Raw genomic sequence first — 21325 nt, 5'->3', positions numbered from 1 at the left:
ACAGCTTTCTGTCGTGTTTTGTGTAACATGGGGGATCAGTTCCGTCTCTTATTAATTTATTTGGTATGAATATCTCGAGTGCTGTTGATATTATTTCTTTGAACTTAAGCCACATATGGTCTTAATTTACATAGTTTGGAAGGATTGGAGACGACCTCTTGGAAAGACGTCACCCGAATTTTTAGTTGCTTTTGCCGGCCGGTGTGGCCGTGCGGTTAAAGGCGCTTCAGTCTGAAACCGCGTGACCGCTGCGGTCGCAGGTTTGAATCCTGCCTCGGGCATGGATGTGTGTGATGTCCTTAGGTTAGTTAGGTTTAATTAGTTCTAAGTTCTAGGCGACTGATGACCTCAGAAGTTAAGTCGCATAGTGCTCAGAGCCATTTGAACCATTTTTTAGTTGCTCTTATAAATAGATATATTTCGCGTTTAGTTTTGGTGAATTTTTTTGTTACGGAAATGAACCTCGCTACGACTGCGTGTTCACTAATCCCTGTATCCGTCGTGATGCTCAGGATTATTTGTGGCTAAGAGTTCAAGTGTGTTTTCGTAACCATTTACAAATGGTTCAAATGGCTCTGAGCACTATGGGACTTAACATCTGTGGTCATCAGTCACCTAGAACTTAGAACTACTTAAACCTAACTAACCTAAGGACATCACACACATCCATGCCCGAGGCAGGATTCGAACCTGCGACCGTAGCAGTCGCGCGGTTCCGGACTGAGCACCTAGAACCGCGAGACTACCGTGGCCGGCGTAACCATTTACAATTTGAATGGCCTCGTCAACTGATTGTTAAAAATAATTTTAAAAAAACATTTAGAACAATTACGGAAGTTGTTTTATATTTACAATAGGGTATGAATATGTATTTTTGTCGGTCCGCAGCTCGTGGTCGTGCGGTAGCGTTCTCGCTTCCTGCGCCCGGGTTCCCGGGTTCGATTCCCGGCGGGGTCAGGGATTTTCTCTGCCTCGTGATGACTGGATGCTGTGTGATGTCCTTAGGTTAGTTAGGTTTAAGTAGTTCTAAGTTGTAGGGGACTGATGACCATAGATGTTAAGTCCCATAGTGCTCAGAGCCATTTTGTATTCTTGTCAACATGCGGAAGGTAGATCGAAGTAACTGCCAACTATAATTGCATGAGTAGGGTACCTATTTGTGATGAGATTCAAGTTTTCCTTTCTTTGAACTGTTCAGCAAGTGTTTCATCTGAGACAGGGGGTCGGTAAAAGGAGCCAGTTATTAATTTATTCCGGTTGTCGAATACAACCTCTGCCCATACTAAGTCGATTGTGAGCTTACATTATTTTTCCTTAAGTTGTCCTCCTTGTTTCTGTTGTAGTGCAGATAATTACAATTACGGCTTTTCCCTCCAGAACCTAAGATGCTTTCTCTGTGACCCTGTGAATACCAGAGCTAAACAATGTAGAACAACAATATACGTTACAAGCGTAGCATTCTGTATTACTTCATTTCCTTACTTCTAACATTTTAAAACTGTAAGTCGACTTTAGATGACATGTCAATCATATATGTTCTTATCTCTATTTAGTGAACGTATTTTCAGTCATGTTTTGAACATTGTCCCGCTACACTTTATTAACTAATGTTTCGCCGCAAAGGATATCGGATTTTAGAGAGTAAATTAATATGGAGTATGTCGTTCTTCTTTTCAAACATTCACAAACCCATTTATTCTTTCCGTATTGTCTTTTGGGTAAGCAGTTGTAATAATTAAAGTAGGCACAAATGCAGTGATCAAAAAGAAATGATTAGCGTACATTCGCATTCTCGTTTCATCGTGTAAGGAAGCTACCGTACAGACAGAGGAATCTATATTTATACTTGGCAGAACTAATTACATACTGACATAATCGTCGGTATTGCTTTCGTTTCCCAAAAGTTATAAATATTTCTATTTCGGAAAAGAAGCTCTGTATTTGGCCAAGATGTCGAAGAAGAAGGTTCCTTACGTACTGGTTGTATCGAGTAAGATGTGGAGACGGCGGTTTGAAAGCGGACAGAGGTAGTGCGGGGAAGGGCGTCCCTTACCTGAGGGATCGCTACTCAAGCTACCTGGCGAAGGGGCAAGTGTGGCAAATGTCCGGCGTGGCAAATGTCCGGCATTCTGCGGGCTACGGCGGGATGAAGTCTCTCCGTCGTTTCTAGGTCCCCGGTTCAACGTACAATACACACACAAACCTTAACATAATGAAGTGGATTTCCAAAGAGTGTCTCCTGCTGCGTTAGAAACTGGTCCGAAAATATAATCGGCTGATCGGGACTATCCATAAAGTGGTGCAGTGCCACTGTTCACTTTCACGAATCAAGTAACTTTCAACAGGCCTACAAACCGAGAGCTAGTTTAAAAGGCGTTATCATACATACGCTGTGTTCATTCACTACATACAGCACTCTATTCATTACACTAATTACTTGTAGCTTCTGGTGGAGTAGCATGTGCCTCTTTTTCATGTCCCAAAGGCACTGGTTCGAACAGTGTGTTTACAGCAATTTTCAGTGAGCCTTTTTCGCGACAAAGCGCCTCTGGTTTTGAATGCTCATATTTTCATTGCATTCCCGCTGCGGAGGTCGCTGCAACCTCTGACCTTGTCTTGTAGCATGCAACATGAGTAGGACAATCGATAGTTTTTCTAAATATATTAACTTCTTCTATTGTTGCTATACATTTAGGATAGCATGAGCTTCTGCAGTTGCTCAGAGTCCTCCCAAAGTGTGCCAGCTATTAGTTTGAATTGTTAGTGGTTATTTGCATAAGACACACTGGAACACCACCAACTGGTCCTCATACTGTTGTGTACATAGATCCGCGTAGTCAGCGCGTACACAACTTTCCCACTAGAGCGCGCCCCGCTAAGCACGACAGCGCAGGGGCAGCGCTCGTCCGTCTCCGCACTACGAGATGGCGCTCTCTTAGATACGGACCAAATTCTGTTTCCGCCGATCCGCGTATTAATATGTAACGCAGCGAATGAGATTTCTGCTAACGTAGAACATTTTCTCCTCGCAGATCACGCTCGCGCAGTGGTACATGAACGCGCGAGGTATTATAACGAGTGTACAGACCTCCGATTAGTCAGTCTGCATTAGTCTATACCACGCTGTCTGGTCTCCTTCCCCAAACCAACCAACCATTAGTCTATAGTCAAGTTTCAGTCTGCGCCTAATAAGATTATCATATTCCTGTACATAGCCATGAAGAGAAATGTATAGACACTTTCTCAAGTATCAGAGATATGTGAGAATAAGATTAACGTACCAAGACCAAAGGAACTTCAGACTGTCAATTGTAAACAGCATCCAGAATCAACTTACGTAATATCTATGTTTTTTTTATTATTTTAATAAATGTGTGTGAAAATTAATCAAGTTCTGTTTAAAGTTGGTCTCCGTCAATCTGCTACTCTAAGCGTGCAAGTGGCATTTCTATCGTCTGGCCTAATGGTTCAAATGGCTCTGAGCACTATGGGACTCAACTGCTGAGGCCATTAGTCCCATAGAACTTAGAACTAGTTAAACCTAACCAACCTAAGGACATCACAAACATCCATGCCCGAGGCAGGATTCGAACCTGCGACTGTAGCGGTCTTGCGGTTCCAGACTGCAGCGCCTTTAACCGCACGGCCACTTCGGCCGGCCGTCTGACCTAACGGCAGAAGATAAACACGCCACGATAAGACCACGAGACATATTGCTGACACTCGCCTACTTCGTTAGAGCGACAAGTCAAGTAATCTGATGGTGTGTGTACCGAAGGTCTTACAGTACGCACACCACACATACTTTACGGAGAAAGATGCTCACTTGCAAGATATCAGCCCATCAACCGCCCCCCGTGAAAATTTGGGTCATACTACCGACAAGTGTGCAGCTACGACCTTCTGAATGTACTGCTTTCAGATATTTGGTCGCACCAGTTGTTTGTCACTATCCGCCCCACTTCAGTCATAGGGGAGTGCTGGCTTCACGCATGCGCAAGTGGAGGTTCGGCTGCTGCTGGCTAGGGAGCCTTGAGGGGCTTCCCCTCTCTTTAAGGCAGAACAAGCGCCGACCTGTGGCGGAAATGACGCAGAGTTCAGTCTGCGATTCAGTGCTGGTGCGGGCAGATTTTTTTCGGAGCACACCTTTCAGCGCACACCGTTGGATTTGGGACTCGGCAGCAGACGACTCTCGAAGTGGTCCCATCTCTGCCCAGCGACATCGTCAGTTACCAGTTGCACGGGGTCATCGAGACCACACCGCACATCCACAGAAGCGGGTCGCCTAGACGGGTGCACGGCGTTCCTTGTTAAAGCAGGTTGGCGGTCGTGTCCGAGCACAGCGCCATCCAAGCGTCAAGGATGCAGGCCGGTGGCGGCAGCGTTGTGTTGTGGGGGACGTTCACCTGGGCTTCAGCGGCACCTGTGGCAGTGACCGGTGGCACCGTAAGCACTGTGGACTACGGGAGTAGCTTACAGTTGGTTCGCCTCTTACTTTAAGAACAGAAAGCAGAAGGTAGTTCTCCGCAATATTGAGAGTGGTAGTGATGTTCAGTCCCAATGGGACACTGTTAAGTGGGGCGTTCCACAAAGGTCGGTGCTGGGGCCACTGCTGTTTCTTATTTATATAAATCAGGGCTTAACAACTGGCCGGTTTTGAGCGCGAGTACTCGCGTCTGCTCAGGCACGTGCTCGCGAGCAGGTGCAAGGTCGCGGAGTAGGGAGTGAGGGGAGGGAGGGGAGGGATGGGAAATGGGCGCGCACGTTTGAATAGGGCCCCTGCGTGCCTATTGAATTCGCGCCGACTGTGTAACGTTTAAAGTACTACGATCAGCTCTAACAGCGCTGGTTAAGAATCATGTCAAGTCGCCGTTGTGTAACCCCAACCATGCTCCCCCATTGGGAGGAATTTTATCTGTTTACAGAAAAAGATGGTGTTGCAAAATGTTTAGTATGTCACAAAACGCTGAATTCCTTTACGAAATTTAATTTGCAGCGACATTATATGTCTTACTACGCGAAAGACTACGGAAGTGGAAAATGTGATGGACCAGATCGTGCACAGGAAGTCATTAAACTTAAAAGGAAGCTATCTGAAATCAACTGAGGCAGCTCTCAGAGTGAGTTACAAAATTGCTTTGCTTTTAGCAAAATCCCTGCTCTCCTTCACTGATGGCGATTTAATAAAATAATGTTTGGTAGTTGCTGCGGAACATTTGTGTCCATCTCAAGTTTAACAGTTTCGGATTGTGCCATTATCGAACATGACTATTATGCGTCGCATACAGGACATAGCAGACGACGTCCAGACCCAGCTTACAAATATCTGTAAAGATTTTATGGCGTATTCTCTAGCTCTGGACGTAAGTGTTGATATCACTGGAACAGCGCAGCTTGCCATATTTATTAGAGGTGTTAATAGAGATCTTCAGGTGAGGGAGGAGCTCCTCGATGTAGTAGCCATGAAGAACACTACAACCGGAGGTGATATTTTAAGTAGTGTTGAAGAAAGTGTTGAAAATATAGGATTGTCGTGGAATTCTTTAGTTTCAGTGTCTACAGATGGTAGAGGCATACACTAAGCTAATAAAAGTATGTGGCACGTGTACATTCTCCTTTATTTGTTTCATTTGTCGCAGTAATAATTCGTGAGTGATATCCCTGCAGGTAGCCGCGGATTTACATTGACTGGCGGCAGCTGTTGTGTACCCCAAATGACTCTCCCCACTCTCTGCTCTGGTCCGGTAGTGGGGGTAGCGTGCTCGGGGTAGTGGGGGTAGCGTGCTCGCGCTGCTCCATGCTTGCGCCTTGCTGCTCACAGCTTGCTCCGCGAGCACGTATGTTGTGAAGCCCTGATATAAATGATATGCCTTCTAGTATTACAGGTGATTCAAAAATATTTCTGTTTGCTGATGACACCAGCTTGGTAGTGAAGGATCTTGTGTGTAATATTGAAACAGTATCAAATAATGTAGTTCACGAAATAAGTTCATGGCTTGTGGAAAATAGTTTGATGCTAAATCACAGTAAGACTCAGTTTTTACGGTTTCTAACTCACAATTCAACAAGAACCGATATTTTGATCAGACAGAATGGGCATATTATAAGCGAGACGGAACAGTTCAAGTTTCTAGGCGTCCGGATAGATAGTAAGCTGTTGTGGAAAGCCCATGTTCAGGATCTTGTTCAGAAACTAAATGCTGCTTTATTTACCATTAGAACAGTATCTGAAATAAGTGACAGTTCCACACGAAAAGTAGTCCACTTCGAATATTTTCATACGCTTATGTCATATGGTATTATTTTTTGGGGTAATTCTTCTGATTCAAAAAGGGGATTTTTGGCTCAAAAACGGGCTGCTCGAGCTATGTGTGGTGTAAGTTCGAGAACCTCTTGTCGACCCCAATTCAATAGTCTCGGAAATCTGACACTACCCTCACAGTATATATTTTCTTTAATGTCGTTTGTTGTTAGCAATATTAGCTCATTCCCAAGAGGTAGCAGCTTTCACTCAGTTAATACTAGGCAGAAATCAAATCTTGACTCTTGTGCAGAAAGGAGTGCAGTATTCTGCTGCATCCATTTTCATAAAGCTACCACAAGAACTAAAAAATCTTAGCAGTAGCCCAAACACTTTTAAGTCCAAACTGAAGAGTTTCCTCATGGCTCACTCCTTCTATTCTGTCGAGGAGTTCTTGGAAGAGCTGAAAAATTAAGCAAATTCCAGTGTTACATTGTTGATTTTCTTTATTTAAACTTATGAATTGTCGCCTGAATATGTTACTTATATTTCATTTTATCTGTTTCTACTATCGTGTTATAATTTCATGTGTTGACTCGTTCCATGACCATCGTCACTTCTCCTTAATTTAGTCCCACGGAACAGTAAATAAATAAATAAATAAAAACATTATTGGCGCACCACCTACGTCCCTTCATGCTCGATGTCTTGCTCGACACCGATGGCAACTTCCAGTATGCTAGCTGTCCGTGTTATTCTGGTTTGAGGGTCGTGGCAGTGAACTCACGTTCATGTCTTGGCCACCAACTCTGCCCGATCAGAACACGATTGAACATATCAAGGACGCTATCGGGCGCCAGCTTCGAACCTGCAAACCAACGGCCTGTAGTGTATGGGTACAGCGTGACCCGTGCGTAGACGCTTGGTGCCGCATACCCTCGGAAACACACCAAGCATTTGTCGAATCCGTGGTACACAGAATCGCCGCCACAGGTGGACCAACAGGCTACTAATTAGACGGTCATAAGATGCTGTCTCATGTTGTACACTACTGGCCATTAAAATTGCTACACCAAGAAGAAATGCAGATGATAAACGGGTATTCATTGGACAAATATATTATACTAGAACTGACATGTGATTACATTTTCACGCAATTTGGGTGCATAGATCCTGAGAAATCAGTACCCAGCCGGCCGAAGTGGTCGAGCGGTTCTAGGCGCTACATCTGGAGCCGCGCGACCGCTACGGTCGCAGGTTCGAATCCTGCCTCGGGCATGGATGTGTGTGATGTCCTTAGATTGGTTAGGTTTAAGTAGTTCGAGGTTCTAAGGGACTGATGACCACAGTAGTTAAGTCCCATAGTGCTCAGAGTCATTTGAACCAAATCAGTACCCAGAACAACCATCTCTGGCCGTAATAACGGCCTCGATACCCCTGGGCATTGAGTCAAAGAGAGCTTGGATGGCTTGTACAGGTACAATTGCCCATGCACCTACAACATAATCAAGAGTAGTGACTGGCGTATTGTGACGAGCCAGTTGCTCGGCCACCATTAACCAGACGTTTTCAATTAGTGAGAGATCTGGAGACTGTGCTGACAAGGGCAGCAGTCGAACATTTACTGTATCCAGAAAGGCCCGTACAGGACCTGCAACTTGCGGTCGTGCATTATCCGGCTGAAATGTAGGGTTTCGTAGGGATCGAATGAAGGGTAGAGCCACGGGTCGTAACCCATCTGAAATGTAACGTCCACTGTTCAAAGTGCCATCAATGGCACCCCATACCATCACGCCGGGTGATAACGCCAGTATGGCGATGACGAATACACGCTTCCAATGTGCGTTCACCGCGATGTCGCCAAACACGGATGCGACCATCATGATGCTGTAAACACAACCTGGATTCATCCGAAAAAATGACGTTTTGCCATTCGTGCACCCAGCATCGTCGTTGAGTACACCATCGCAGGCGCTCCTGTCTGTGATGCAGCGTCAAGGGTAACCGCAGTCATGGTCTCCGAGCTGATAGTCCATGATCCTGCAAACATCGTCGACCTGTTCGTGCAGATGATTGTTGTCTTGCAAACGTCCCCATCTGCTGACTCAGGGATCAAGACGTGGCTGCACGATCCGTTACAGCCATGCGGATAAGATGCCTGTCATCTCGACTGCTACTGATACGAGGCCGTTGGGATCCAGCACGGCGTTCTGTATTACCCTCCTGAACCCACCGATTCCATCTTCTGCCAACAGTCATTGGATCTCGACCAATGCGAGCAGCAATGTCGCGATACGATAAACCGCAATCGCGATAGGCTACAATCCGACCTTTATCAAAGTCGGAAACGTGATGGTACGCATTTCTCCTCCTTGCACGAGGCATCGCAACAACGTTTCACCAGACAACGCCGGTCAACTGCTGTTTGTGTATGAGAAATCGGTTGGAAACTTTCCTCATGTCAGCACGTTGTAAGTGTCGCCACCGGCGCCAACCTTGTGTGAATGCTCTGAAAAGCTAATGATTTGCATATCACAGCATCTTCTTCCTGTCGGTTAAATTTCGCGTCTGTGGCTCATCATCTTGGCGGTGTAGCAATTTTAATGGTCAGTTGTGTATTTATGAGACAAGTTCTAGATAAAGTCGGTTGTGTGAGGGTGTTCTTCTAGTTACTTCGTTGAAGGGTGATTCAAAAGTCATGTCCCATAGACAAACAGGGTGAACAAGAACTCCACCGACAAATTTCCAGAGATGGTACTAGGGAACAAGAAAAACGTCCAGTAAACATGAGCTCCAAAATGCATTTCTTAGGAGCTGTGAGCACTTGCTCGGTAGAATAGATGTGGTTCACAGTAACGAAGATGTACAAGGGCTCACAACTAGTGCATTGTAGAGCCCATATTTACTGGTCATTATTTTCGTGTTCTACTCCGTTTAGAGCCGTTGACATGGCGAAAAAATTGCCTCAAATAAAAGACATTAGAGTGCTGACTGCACTGAGCAGAAAGCTGAAACAAGCTCACGCTGTTCTGTGGAGTGTCCGAGGTTTCACAGTTTCGAAAAACTGATCTAGGGAAAAGTTTATGCGTCCCAAACATGACTGATGAACATTTATTCAGTAGACAGCGTAGTGTGTAAATAATTAGCACTACTTACAATGAAATATGGAGGAATTTTATCATTTCCGATGAAAATTTTATAATTTTCTTAGAAGTCTGGAATGTGTAAATTTAAAGTTGCCTATTTTAATTTCAGTGCCTACAAGCAAAAGTATTTGCTATAAAGAGTTCTTATGGGTTTAATAATCTTTCTTCTCGATATTTGTAACTTTCATGTGTCTTAACACAGTCGAAAAGTTGCCCACTTTCTATGATAACTTTGCCATTGGCGTTTGCAGTTGTTTTAATGTATAAATGTTTTCTTATTTCGTCAGAATACTCAAATCACTTTACGGAAGAATGTTTTGATACGGAGAAATCTGCTAGTGCTTGTGTCGGGAGTTGGATTTCTCCTGTATTTATTCAACTCTCAATTTTTCAGGTGATACTCTGTAATGTAGTGGACACTTATGTCAAAAAGGCGGCAAATAAATACGGGTACCGTAAAATATTATTATAGGTGTGCCGGTTATAAAGAGAAGAAAAGTAAAAAAATGGACAAACTGACTTGCTGCATGCTTCAACTCGAAGTTCAATGTTTTTCAGTACCGGTACACTTCCTGCTTGACGTACGAGGAAGCCATATTGTAACGACGCCGCAGCATAATTGATTGATGTGCTTGTCAGTACGATCAAGTGCAGTACAAAACCTAAAAGTTAGTTTCTTAATCCCATCTTTTCCAACAATGTACAAAAAAATAGTCACATCTGATTTGTTGCGCTAGCTACAAAATTGTGAAATGACCTGGCATTTATCTCTGCAAAGTTTTCAGTCAAATTCATTGCGGATATCCGATGGGTAACAAGGTGTCTATGAAACGTGTGTACAGAAATCGACGGTGCTTTTGTACGATAGTTGTGTACTAGACATCCAAAATCTACAGAGCTCTTACGGGCAAACCTTACGTCATAGCGAGGTCACTTGACAATGTATGTTGACAGAAATTCTGATTTAAGCATCTGAATGATCACACAATAGATATTTCTTCGGATCAGCATCAGATTTTAACAATGGAGTGTACGTACGTAGGGGAAGGTAACGCGAGTGCTAACAAGGAAGCATAAAGTGTCACGGAAATGCTCAAAGTGTGAACAAGCGTACACCACAATAATGACACGCTGGTTTCTGATGAATGGCTACTTAGAAAAATCCGATTTCCAGTTGTTAGTGTATAATCTATGTTGCAGAGCATAGAAACAGAATGAAGATTTTGAGAACAATAAAGTTTGATACAGAATACTTGTCAAACAGAGGATGAGTTAAAATTCGGGATACTTACAGTGTGCCGAACCCCGAAAGCCACAGCTTAAAACCCGAAATTCATCAGCGTGTAGCGAATGTAATTCAGAATACCGGTAAGTGTGTAAGTCGGTTAATAGACTTGCTCGGTTTCTTTTTCAAGTTTGAAAATTATTTTGCTGCGGTTTCGAATTACAGTAGATATGATCCTACCAGGGACATTCTGAACCTTCGGTGTTAGTTTTTATTGTCCATGTTCATCACGCTGCGTCCTATGGCTATCCATGCAGATGTACCGTTAGTGTGTTGCGAGTTCGCTCAGCAGTACGTGGGTTCCGCAATCTTTTTGACGTAGTTCGTTCATTCTCCACAGGTGACGACGCTGTAGCTCTTGTTCTGCCAACCAACGCTTGCAGTTGGAGTTCGGCGGCGCGGCAGGGAACATCGGCGGGAGGAAGCAGCAGAAGCAAGCGGGGGTATGGGGAACCATCACAGCCACGACGTCCTCCTGCAAAATTCTCTCCCCAGGAACAACTCTGGATCTGATCTTCACGACAAGACCCCGACGCAATTAGTGCCCATTGACAAATTAGCTAAGGTAAAGCTCAAGGAAGGGCTTCAAACAGCTGTTTCTTTGTTTGCGAATACTCTCTCGCTAGTGGTTTGGTTTCAAACGTAACGGCTTTGTTACCCATGCGTCTCGTGTGTTTTTCCCGTCATATAGATAATGGTTTTTGACGCGACCCACAACACTGGAGATGAATGTGAAGGTATAAACGTGAGTGTGAAGTGAATGATTTCTGCGACGTGTGAAATGTGGCCTTAGTGGGACAACAGCTGTGGGACGCTTGATTACGTGGGAGAAAGTTTCTAATTTGTTTCGTGCTGGGTGAGGAATAACGCGTTGGTTTACGGCGTGTGCTTTTGAATCCAGCTCAAGGCTACGCAAGAGAGTTGTACCTACTTCGTGGTTATTAGATGTGCACAACTGAATTGTGCTAACGAATGTGGTTTTTAATTTTAATTTTTTTTTTAATTTTTAGATTCTTGCCCAGAAGAGTTTAGAAGAAGATTCGGTGCAAGGAATTACGAGCCGAATATTCACCGTAAGTTAACATTTTTCTCAGTGAAATGTATTTGTTTTGTGTGTAATTTTTTTTTTCCGTTTTTCATCCCGTGTCCCAAGCGTGTTTTGTTTTGTTGTCAAGTTTGTGTAATGTTTTTTGTAGAGCTGCTTGTTTTGCACTGCGACTGCAACAACAACATAATACCAAACTGCTAGCAGCGCTAGACACTTAGCTTGCAGTTAAAGCATTTATTTCATTTTTAAAACTACTCCAGTCGCAACGTGCCTTTAATTGTAATGTCTGTACTTTTTTCTGTTTTTAAATTTAGAAATATGTGTTCCCGCGATATCCAGATTTATCTCAACGGTTGTTCTTGTTCTTCCATTCCTCCGCTGGCCCCCAAAAACATGAGTGGCTTAGCCAAACAACATTCAAACAACAGGCCGAAAGATTTCTTGGCGTTCTGGCTGATGAGCGACAGATTGAGATATATGTCAAGGTGAGTAACTTCTAATTTATGTAAAGACGTAAGTGTTTTAAATTGCATGCCAAGTGTGTTGTCTGTATGATCGATATAATTTTTAATGTAAATTAAATACTCAGTGCAAACTAAGAAAAACACGAGATTGAATGCTAGTTAATAACTAGACAGACAGGATTTCAATTCCTGTTTAAGAAGTTGGCTTGTTTGACTCATATTATTGTCGCTAGTATCAGATAACAAGTGGTTTCCCAACTTCAAACTCCCTTTTCCCAATATTACACTACGGAAATTTCTAGTGACATGTTTACTTGCAGTTGCCTCAAACTATTGTTAGAAATTTCTGTGTGGTTCTGTAATTATAAGCCATTATTACTTCTATTTTGTGTGTCAGTAAACCACTTATCTTTTGTAAAGCTCATATTAATATAATTTAAATAGCCACTATATTTATGTTTAATCAGCAAAGGAACCATGTTTCTTTGAGCCGTTTTGGAAATGGCTTTGATCATTTGAAATTTTATATAGTCTAATCAAGACAATAAAATAGTATGAGGAGAAGTACCCTAACCATTCCAAGGTAAAGTTAAAACCTTTTCAAGTGGATGGTAAAGGTTGTGGACTCAGTCAGCCGTGACCAAACATTGAGATAAAAAATTTGATGAAAGAAAACACCCTGTAGTTCCCTATGTGGTGAAATATAATCCTGTTGTGATACACATTTTATGTTCATGCTTGTTATGTGTAACTAACATTTTCAGTGAAATGAATTTTGTTCTTTTGAAGTGCAGATGTATTCATCCGATGGCAATGAGGTGACACAAGAAAATTTTAGAGATCTGCTTATGGCTGCATATCGTTTAGCGATGGATCATTATCCTGAAGGCTCTGTTACGTGCAAGAGACTCTACCACACCTTGCAGGCTGTTATTGATTCTGCTGTAAGTTACTGGTATTTTTGACAGTTAGCAGATTTATCTTACACAATACAATGTTTTTGTTTTTACTTTACAGTTTGGATATCAATAAAGAAAAATCTATTGTAGATGGTGTGAGTTTATCCAGTTATGCATTTCAACTGAAATTAGATAATGGATAAACAGAGATCACATTAAAAATGACTCTCTCTCTCTCTCTCTCTCTCTCTCTCTCTCTCTCTCTCTCTCTGTGTGTGTGTGTGTGTGTGTGTGTGTGTGTGTGTGTGTGTGTGGGGGGGGGGGATGATGTTGCAAAGTTGTGTTTTTTGAGTAATGGTATTTACTGCTACAGATTTTGTAACATTTCTTAAAGCAAGTACTTGATGTTTTCAAAATTTTCCTCACTTCACTCAATAATTAATGCTATCCATGCTTATGCAACCTAAATTTAATCTAGTAAATTAGTGAGGAAGCTGATACTCAGGGGGAAAACACTGCCGCCCCTCACTTTGATTAGTTATATAGCTGCTGTTTATCTGCTATTGGTAATCTTAACATTTATTTGATGACTATTGTATTTGAAAAGAATATTTCCCTATATCTAACAGTGGAAACTCCAGGTTGGAATATAACCAAAACTAGGAAAAGACTAGATTGCTATTCACCTATAGATGACCTGTTGAGTTGGAGACACACACAAGAAAAAGACTGATACACATTATAGGCTTCCACCAAATCCCTCCTCACCAAAGAACATGCACAATTCACAGAAGCAAGCACACTTGCTGGTGGTAGTGGACATGTGTGCATGAGGTATACTTGCTTTTTGTGTGTGTGTGTGTTTCTTTGCTGAGGAAGGCTTTGGCCAAAGGCTGCAATGTGTAACAGTCTTTTTGTTGTGCCTGTCTGCAGCTCAACTTGGCATCTTGTGAGTAGTGCTCTATCCTTTTTCTGTTTACCTGTATCTGTAAATACTCTCATATTTTCTGTACAATATTACTTGCTGTACAGGTTTACAGTGAGCCATGCTACTTGTCAAGTTACTAATAAAACTTTTCAGTCCTTGAATTTAAACATTCAGATAATTTAACACATGTTTTTAATTTTCTTTTGATTTGCAAGGGATTCCATATTTTTTGCTTTGTTAGGTGTGAGCTTGTTCAGAATCTTCCTTCCAGACTACATAATTGCACTATGAATCCTAAAGAGAGAGACAATGTCTTCACAGCTTGTATTCAGTATATCATCGTTAAAAGAGAAATTGTGTTCGTATGTCACTCATTGTTGGGGGTGAGGGTAGTCTATTCAGATCACAGATAACCAAAGAGTTTGTGCCATTAATATCAGTTTAAAAAGCTTATGTTGCTTGCTGTCAATCATTGGGATTCAGCTACTGTTTCTATTACTCATGAAGGTTATTGCTTACTTTCATTAGAAGTGCTAACAATAATAAATTATATCCAAAGAGAATAGCTATAGTTCAGTTGGTGTAGGCTACTCCCTCACAGTTACAGTGGGCTGGGTACAGCAGCTTAATGTAACATTATTTTGTAAACTGTGTCAAAGCCTCTGTGTTGTCACAATTCTGTAGATGACATTTCTTTTTGTCTGCACTCATTATTGCTTAGCAGTTAAAAGCAGTGCTGCGAGCTGTCGGGAATCTTCTTACTCTGTTTCGGTTATACAGATTGGCAATATCTTAAGGTTGTAGTAACTGTTTAGTGTGTTTGACATGAATTAGCAGATGATCAGCAGTTTTTATGCATGTTCTGTATGTCGTATTGTGTGCCATTAGAAAGGATGATATGTCATGTGTACATGTTACTGACACACAAACTGCATAAGATAGTGTACTTTTTTCACTTGCTGCAGTATGCACAGTAATATCTGCCAAAGTACCATCATTTAGTCACATGTTGTGCGTATTGAAAATATTATTTTGAATTTCATGTTAATGATAAGTTGTTCCATTTTTCTTTCTGTTGAAAAGTTCCATCGTAAGAAGACACTGTCGGTGACATACCTGACGCACTGGATACAACAGCACTGTCCTCGCCTGACTGTGGGTCTGTTCCGCTTCGTGGTGCACGTCCTCAGTACAGCTTACAGGTCCCTGGGTCAAGACAACAATGGACCAGCGGTTAGTTGTCATTCACCATTGTAAGTCAAGGATATGAAAGTGAGCAACTTGAGGTACTGTAAGAAGTGTGTAGGGCTTTTAAAGTAAATTGATGTTATCAAGAACTTTCCTTTCTTATGCTGTTGCTTTAAAGGGTTTTTTGCTTTTGTGCTTATAGTTGTTGCATAGAGGATCATAAAGGTTTCAACTTATGAAGAAATTTGTAATTCTAACTTTTCCATTTCTGTATCTGTTAGAACAAATGCATGGTGACAGTTGTCTTCATTCCTTCTCTTCATTGTTATTGTTAATTATTAACCCTTAACTACTATGGATGGTCTCTCAGACCACTACAGTTTTTTTGTCTTGTGATGTTTCACACACCCCTATGAGGTGAAGTAGACTCATATGTACCTTCCTACTGGATGGCAAGCTACACGTGCTCGAAATCTGGCATTGTCATTTCAATTTGTTTCTTATTTTTGGACCTTGAGAGGTGTCTCAGATGTACCATAGTGTTTGCGTATTGCGTTTTTATTGATTGTTACCGTTTCTCTGTGGTGAGGAAGTTTAAGACATTCTATGCAACGTTTTCTGTGTGAGACAGATGCAGGCATTCAAGAACGCCTTGGTGAATTCTCAGATGAAGATTTTGATGGTAGTAATAATGTTTTTGAGTATTTAGTGATAACGATACTAACTGGGAGAAGAAAACTGAAAGTGATGAAGATGTCATTGGTGGTGGTGGTGGTGGTGGTGGTGGTGGTGGTGGTGGAGGAGGAGGAGGAGGCGGCTATCTGAGAGATCCCTCCGTAGCAATTATGTTCCTGTCAACATCCACTGTACCTGCTTAAATATGTGGCCATAACTTTTGCATTTAATTTGCAAGTGTATAGAATCTCTAGCATTGTTTAAAAACTATTGATATACTTGTTTTCTGTTGTTCAAATGTCTCTAGGAAATTAAACCACAGTATGTCTGTGAATGTAATGCAGTGTTTTGTTATAAAAGTAGTAGTATAAAACCAGTTAAGAAACACTGTGATTGAATGTAATAACACTGGTATTACCAAGGGCAAGCACACTTTGTTAGGTGCTGTAAATTTTGCTGATTGTAGCATGTGACAGTGTGTCTAGTAGTGGGAGGGGGAGGGAAAGGCTGGTTGTGAGAGGCAACAGAATATACAATGCAGTATATTCTCAAAAATATATTATTATGACTTTGAGTTCCTAATTATTTTCAACAGTTTTCTGATCAAGAATTGTTGAGCACAGTCATTCTGTTCATGATATGAGCTGTTTTAGGAAGTAGAAATGTTCTGAAATAATTGTTAAAGTGCAGTCATAAGATTTTGAAACTACTGTAGCAAATCAGTATTGGCAGTGTAAAACTATTGCCCATTTTTCTGCACCTATACCTTATCATTGGTGCTGCAGAAGTTAATGGGTCAGTGCTTTAGTGGTTAATGAATGGCGATTGAAGCAACATTTCAGTAGTACGTGCAGTATAAATGGTAAAAATAATTCTTTGGCATTTTTGTTGCTTTCATTTGGTCCTTTACAATGGTAAAAGCTGCAGTGTCTATTGATGCAACTGCAAAATATTCCAAAGAAAATGAGTTTCAGCCAAAACTGCCCATTGTAAGATCTATAAGAATACAGTGGTTACTTTATAGAAAGAGCAAAGAAACAGATGTAAAATGATGTTGGTTGAATGCAGGTGTTTTGTTTGGAATTTTGGTGACTGCCAGTAAATGACCATCTAAAAGTGGTCTCATCACATACACACAAAAATCAGTGTTGCACAGTCCAGTCACAGTAATGTGAACCTGCCTGGGTTTGACGTCAACATGCAATAACCATTTGTAGATGTGTAATCGTCGTCGTCCAGAAAGTGAGTGATTTAAGTGACGTCCAGAATGTCATGATCATTGCCCCTTGGGCCAAGTATAAGGTGGAAACCTTTCCAAAACAGCTGAGTTTGTAAACTGTTCACATGCCGCCATGGTTAAGTGTGCTATGCGTAGTAAAATGTCACTATCAAAAACCGGCGCCGAGCACTGCAGTGCATCGTGGGTCATGGAGGACAAGAATGAACGTGGTCTGAAGGATGTATACCGGTGAATAGACGAGCAACCGTTGAGCGACTGACTGCGTATATGAACCAAGCGGCTACCAACAGTGTCTTCTCAATGACGTTTCAGTGAACATTGTTGTGAATGCTCCCCCACATCAGGCACCCTGGTTGACTGCTAGTCATCGGTGACAGCGGCTGAAATCTGTTAGCCAGTGCCTCGACTGGACTTCCGGTGAGTGGTGACAGGTAGCCTTTTCAGATGAATCACATTTGCATTCTATTGGACTGATGGCCGTTGGTGCGTAAGGCATGAAATGTTTAGAAGCAGACACTCTGCAATAACTGTTGGAAGTATCCATGTCAGGAGAGGGAGCATTATCACATGGGGAGTGTTTTCATGGCGTTCCCTAGATGATATCATTCTGGTAGGCTTAATGGATCAACACAAGTATGCATCTATTTGTTTCCCCTCACCATGATAGCATCTACCAGGAGGACTGTGCAGTGTGTCACACAGCTCTGTTATGTGCATTGTTCAGAGATCACAAGGATGAATTTACCATACTCCCCTGGCCACTAAACTCACCTGATTTAAACCCAGTTGAGAATCTGTGGGACCACCTCGATCCTGCTACTTGCACTGTGGATCCTCGCCCAAGAAACCTAGCCCAGCTGGCCACGGCACTGTAGTTAGCATGGCTCCACATCCCTGTCGGGACCAACCGGAATCTCATTGACTCTCTTCCAGCACATCTCGCAGTGGTCTGTACTGCAAAAGATGGTTATTCAGGCTTTTGACAGGTAGTGACATTAATGTGACTGGACAGTGTAGACCCAGTTGTTCTGGACGGCTCATGTTGGAGGGTGCCACAGGGAAGTGTGATGTGGCTGCTTTTGTTTCAAGCTATATACATAAATGATCTAACAGACGGGGTGACCAGCAATTTATGGCTGTTAGCTGGTGACGCCGTGGTGTACGGGAAGATGTCGTTGTTGAGTGACTGTAGGAGGATACAGGATGACTTAGATAGCATTCTGTATGCTGTGACGAATGTCAGATTTCTCTTAGTGTGAAGTTTTGTAAATTAAAATCATATGGGTAGGAAAAACAGCATTTAAGTAGAGTAGAGTTGACAGCACTTCATTGTTTGTACACGGATTGTTTATATCTTTAAGTTCGATGGTATTCTTACATACTTCAGAGTAGAAGTGAACAGTAGGTTATTATTTATCTGTTTTTGTTGTAAGAATCTGTGTATTGTTAGATTGTTTGTGTTAGATTAGTTCAATTACTTGGGTTAATATTTCACTACCTGTAGTTTAGACCATAGTCGATGATGGATAAGTTTGTTGTGTATGGATGCAGGTGAAAATGGCCACTGCCCGTAAGTCACTGGAGGTGTTGTTGGCCTCGTTTGACAGTCTTCAAGCTACTGGGTTGAGGTGGTATTGGGGCATCTGAGATAAATGCTTTACTTGTTCTGGAGCCTACAGCATTGCCACTGCATCTTCAGTTTTGCACATCGCAGCCGGTACCTATCGGCAATTGATGAAAAGTGAAGGGATCACAGATCCCTGGGTGGAAAGCGAAAGTGGCTACTGGCCACTTTGCTGTCCCGTTACTACATCTTTCTTCTTCTTCCCTAAAAAAATATGGGTGGTATTGCTTGCTGCTGAAAGTACATTTGAGGCAGCACAGGATGCCTCTCCTCTTGGTATTGTGGCCAACTTTCCTGAGAGGTCCAGACAAGTACAAAGGGTGGGGTTGCTTGTCATTGGGAGCTCCAGTGTTAGGTGGCTGATTGAACGCCCCAGGAAAGTAACTGGGAGGCCAGGAAAGAAGGCACGGGGTCTCATCAGAGATGTGGAAGTGGCTCTGATGGCAGCAATTGAACACACTGGGTGCAAATTGTGACTCATGTCGGCTATAAGGATACGTTCCGCCTGGGTTCAGAGACCATCATCCGTTTTTACAGGCGACTAGCTGATTTGGTGAAGACAATTAGACCTGACTTTGGGGTGGGAGTAGAGTTGTTGGTTAACAACACATTCTCAGAACCAATTGTGGTCCTCTAGTTTGGAGCAAAGTGGAAGGTTTAAACCAGAGGCTCTGACGAATCTGCGATGGTATCGGATGTAAATTTCTTGCCCTCCTCGTTCTGGCGAAGAGTTGTAGGGTCCCTTAATAGGCCAGGTAAACACTACATGCAGAAAGCGATTACTAGGGTAATGGAGCACATGTGGGATGCAAATGTGGGTTTTTAGTATAGAGAAATCTGTCCATAGGCCCAGTAGGATGTGTTCAGATTCCAGACGGGGTAGCAGTCATCTTGGAACTATCTCGCTTAGAAACAGAAAAGTGCCCATGTGGTACTAGGAACAGAAAGTTGGCTGAAACCAGATGTCAACGGGAATGAAATTCTAAATTTTGATTGGAATTCATATTGCAAAGATATGCCGAGTGCTGGTGGTGGAGGCTTGTTTATAGCCATAAAAAACACAATATCGTCTAGTGAGATTAGTAGAGATTTCAAATGCAAAATAATTTAGATGAAGACAAGTGTTAAAGGTTGATCAAACATAATCATTGGATGCTTTTATAGACCTCCTACCTCAGGAGTTTTGGCGGGACAGATGAGGCGAAACTTGGAGAAATTTTCATGTAAACTTCTTGGTCATTTTGTGGGATTAGGTGGAGTCATCCACTTATGAGCCATAGCTTGAGAGATGAGTGTTTTGGGTTGCTAGCAGGGACAGGGAGTTGTCATAGTGTTTTCAATGTCTTACCTAAAAATTATCTTAATCAGAGAACCAGCTCATGACGGTAACATCTTAAATCTGCTGGGGACACAGACCCGAACTTTCTGACACAGTTAGTGTAGGACAGGGAATCTGCAGTCATGAGGCCATTATACCGTCACTTAATATGGCTGTGAATAGGAATACAAAGAAAGATGGGAAGATCTTATTGCTTAGCAAGAGGGACGAGAGAGATTTCAGATTGTGTGGGTGCTGGACTCAAAAAGTTCATCCCCCGCACTGACAACATCAAGTATCAGTGGACAAAGGTCAAAGCATTGTGCAGTACAATCTATACAGGTATGTCCCAAGCAAAGTTGTGAGGAGTGGAAAAGATCCATCGTGATTTGACAGCCATCTTAGAAAGCTGCTACGAAAACAAAAAGAGCTTCACTGTGAAGCCAAAATTCACATAAGGAATGCTGTGTGAGAAATGTTGAGCAGTTCAAAAGTAAAATTTTGTCTAGTGACTTGACAGAAGCACCAAGAAGTTTTGGTCCTCTAGTTAAATCAGTAAATGATGGGAGGCATGTGTCCGGATGTTCTGTGACCACGATGGCATTGAAACAGAGGTAACAGAAAAGGCAGAAATACTACATGTCTTTTTCCAAAACTGTTTCACAGAAGAAGATCACACTGTAGTGCGTCATGTAAACTGTCACACGAACGACAAAATTGGCTGATATTGAAATAAGTGTCCATGGGACAGAAAAGCAACTTAAATCACTCGAGACAGGAAAGGCTGCTGGATGCCTAAAATTCTGCACGGAGCATGTGAAAGACCTTCCCTCCCTGGTACCGTAGGTCTTTGGAGGAACGAAGTGTTCCTGATGATTTGAAAAAGGTGGAGTTCATCCCTGTTGTCAGGAAGGTAGTAAAATGCAGGAACACTTACATAGGATCTGTGCTTGGTGCAGCTAGTGGCAGTTGAGTTCACCTCAACATAAAAAAATGTAACATACTACATAAGACAGTAAGACCCTTGACTGGATGTTTACGTGGTTACAGAACAGTCACTAGAGGAACTTACTTCCTTAAATTATCTAAGAGTATGTGTGTGGACACCCCCCCTCCCCCATATGAACCATAGACCTTGCCGTTGGTGGGGAGGCTTGTGTGCCTCAGCGATACAGATAGCCGTACCGTAGGTGCAACCACAAGGGGGGGTATCTGTTGAGAGGCCAGACGAATGTGTGGTTCCTGAAGAGAGGCAGCAGCCTTTTCAGT

General features: G+C 42.4%; 1 protein-coding gene across 1 annotated transcript in view; it reads left to right on the top strand.

Annotated features, from left to right (window-relative positions):
* The first annotated feature begins 11061 nt into the window (after nucleotides 1–11061).
* LOC124544660 (restriction of telomere capping protein 5) overlaps nucleotides 11062–21325 on the top strand; it is a 73564-nt gene continuing 63300 nt past the window's right edge. Inside the window, exons 1-5 of the mRNA XM_047123278.1 lie at nucleotides 11062–11237; nucleotides 11683–11745; nucleotides 12035–12205; nucleotides 12979–13128; nucleotides 15095–15244. Of these exons, the coding sequence (XP_046979234.1) occupies nucleotides 11118–11237; nucleotides 11683–11745; nucleotides 12035–12205; nucleotides 12979–13128; nucleotides 15095–15244 (654 nt within the window). The 5' untranslated portion in view covers nucleotides 11062–11117. The remainder of the gene's footprint in view (nucleotides 11238–11682; nucleotides 11746–12034; nucleotides 12206–12978; nucleotides 13129–15094; nucleotides 15245–21325) is intronic.

The sequence above is a fragment of the Schistocerca americana genome, chromosome 8 (genome assembly GCF_021461395.2).
Source record: "Schistocerca americana isolate TAMUIC-IGC-003095 chromosome 8, iqSchAmer2.1, whole genome shotgun sequence".
Lineage (NCBI taxonomy): Eukaryota > Metazoa > Arthropoda > Insecta > Orthoptera > Acrididae > Schistocerca > Schistocerca americana.
Note: the sequence above shows the minus strand (reverse complement) of the source record. Positions and strands in the feature narration are given on the sequence as shown.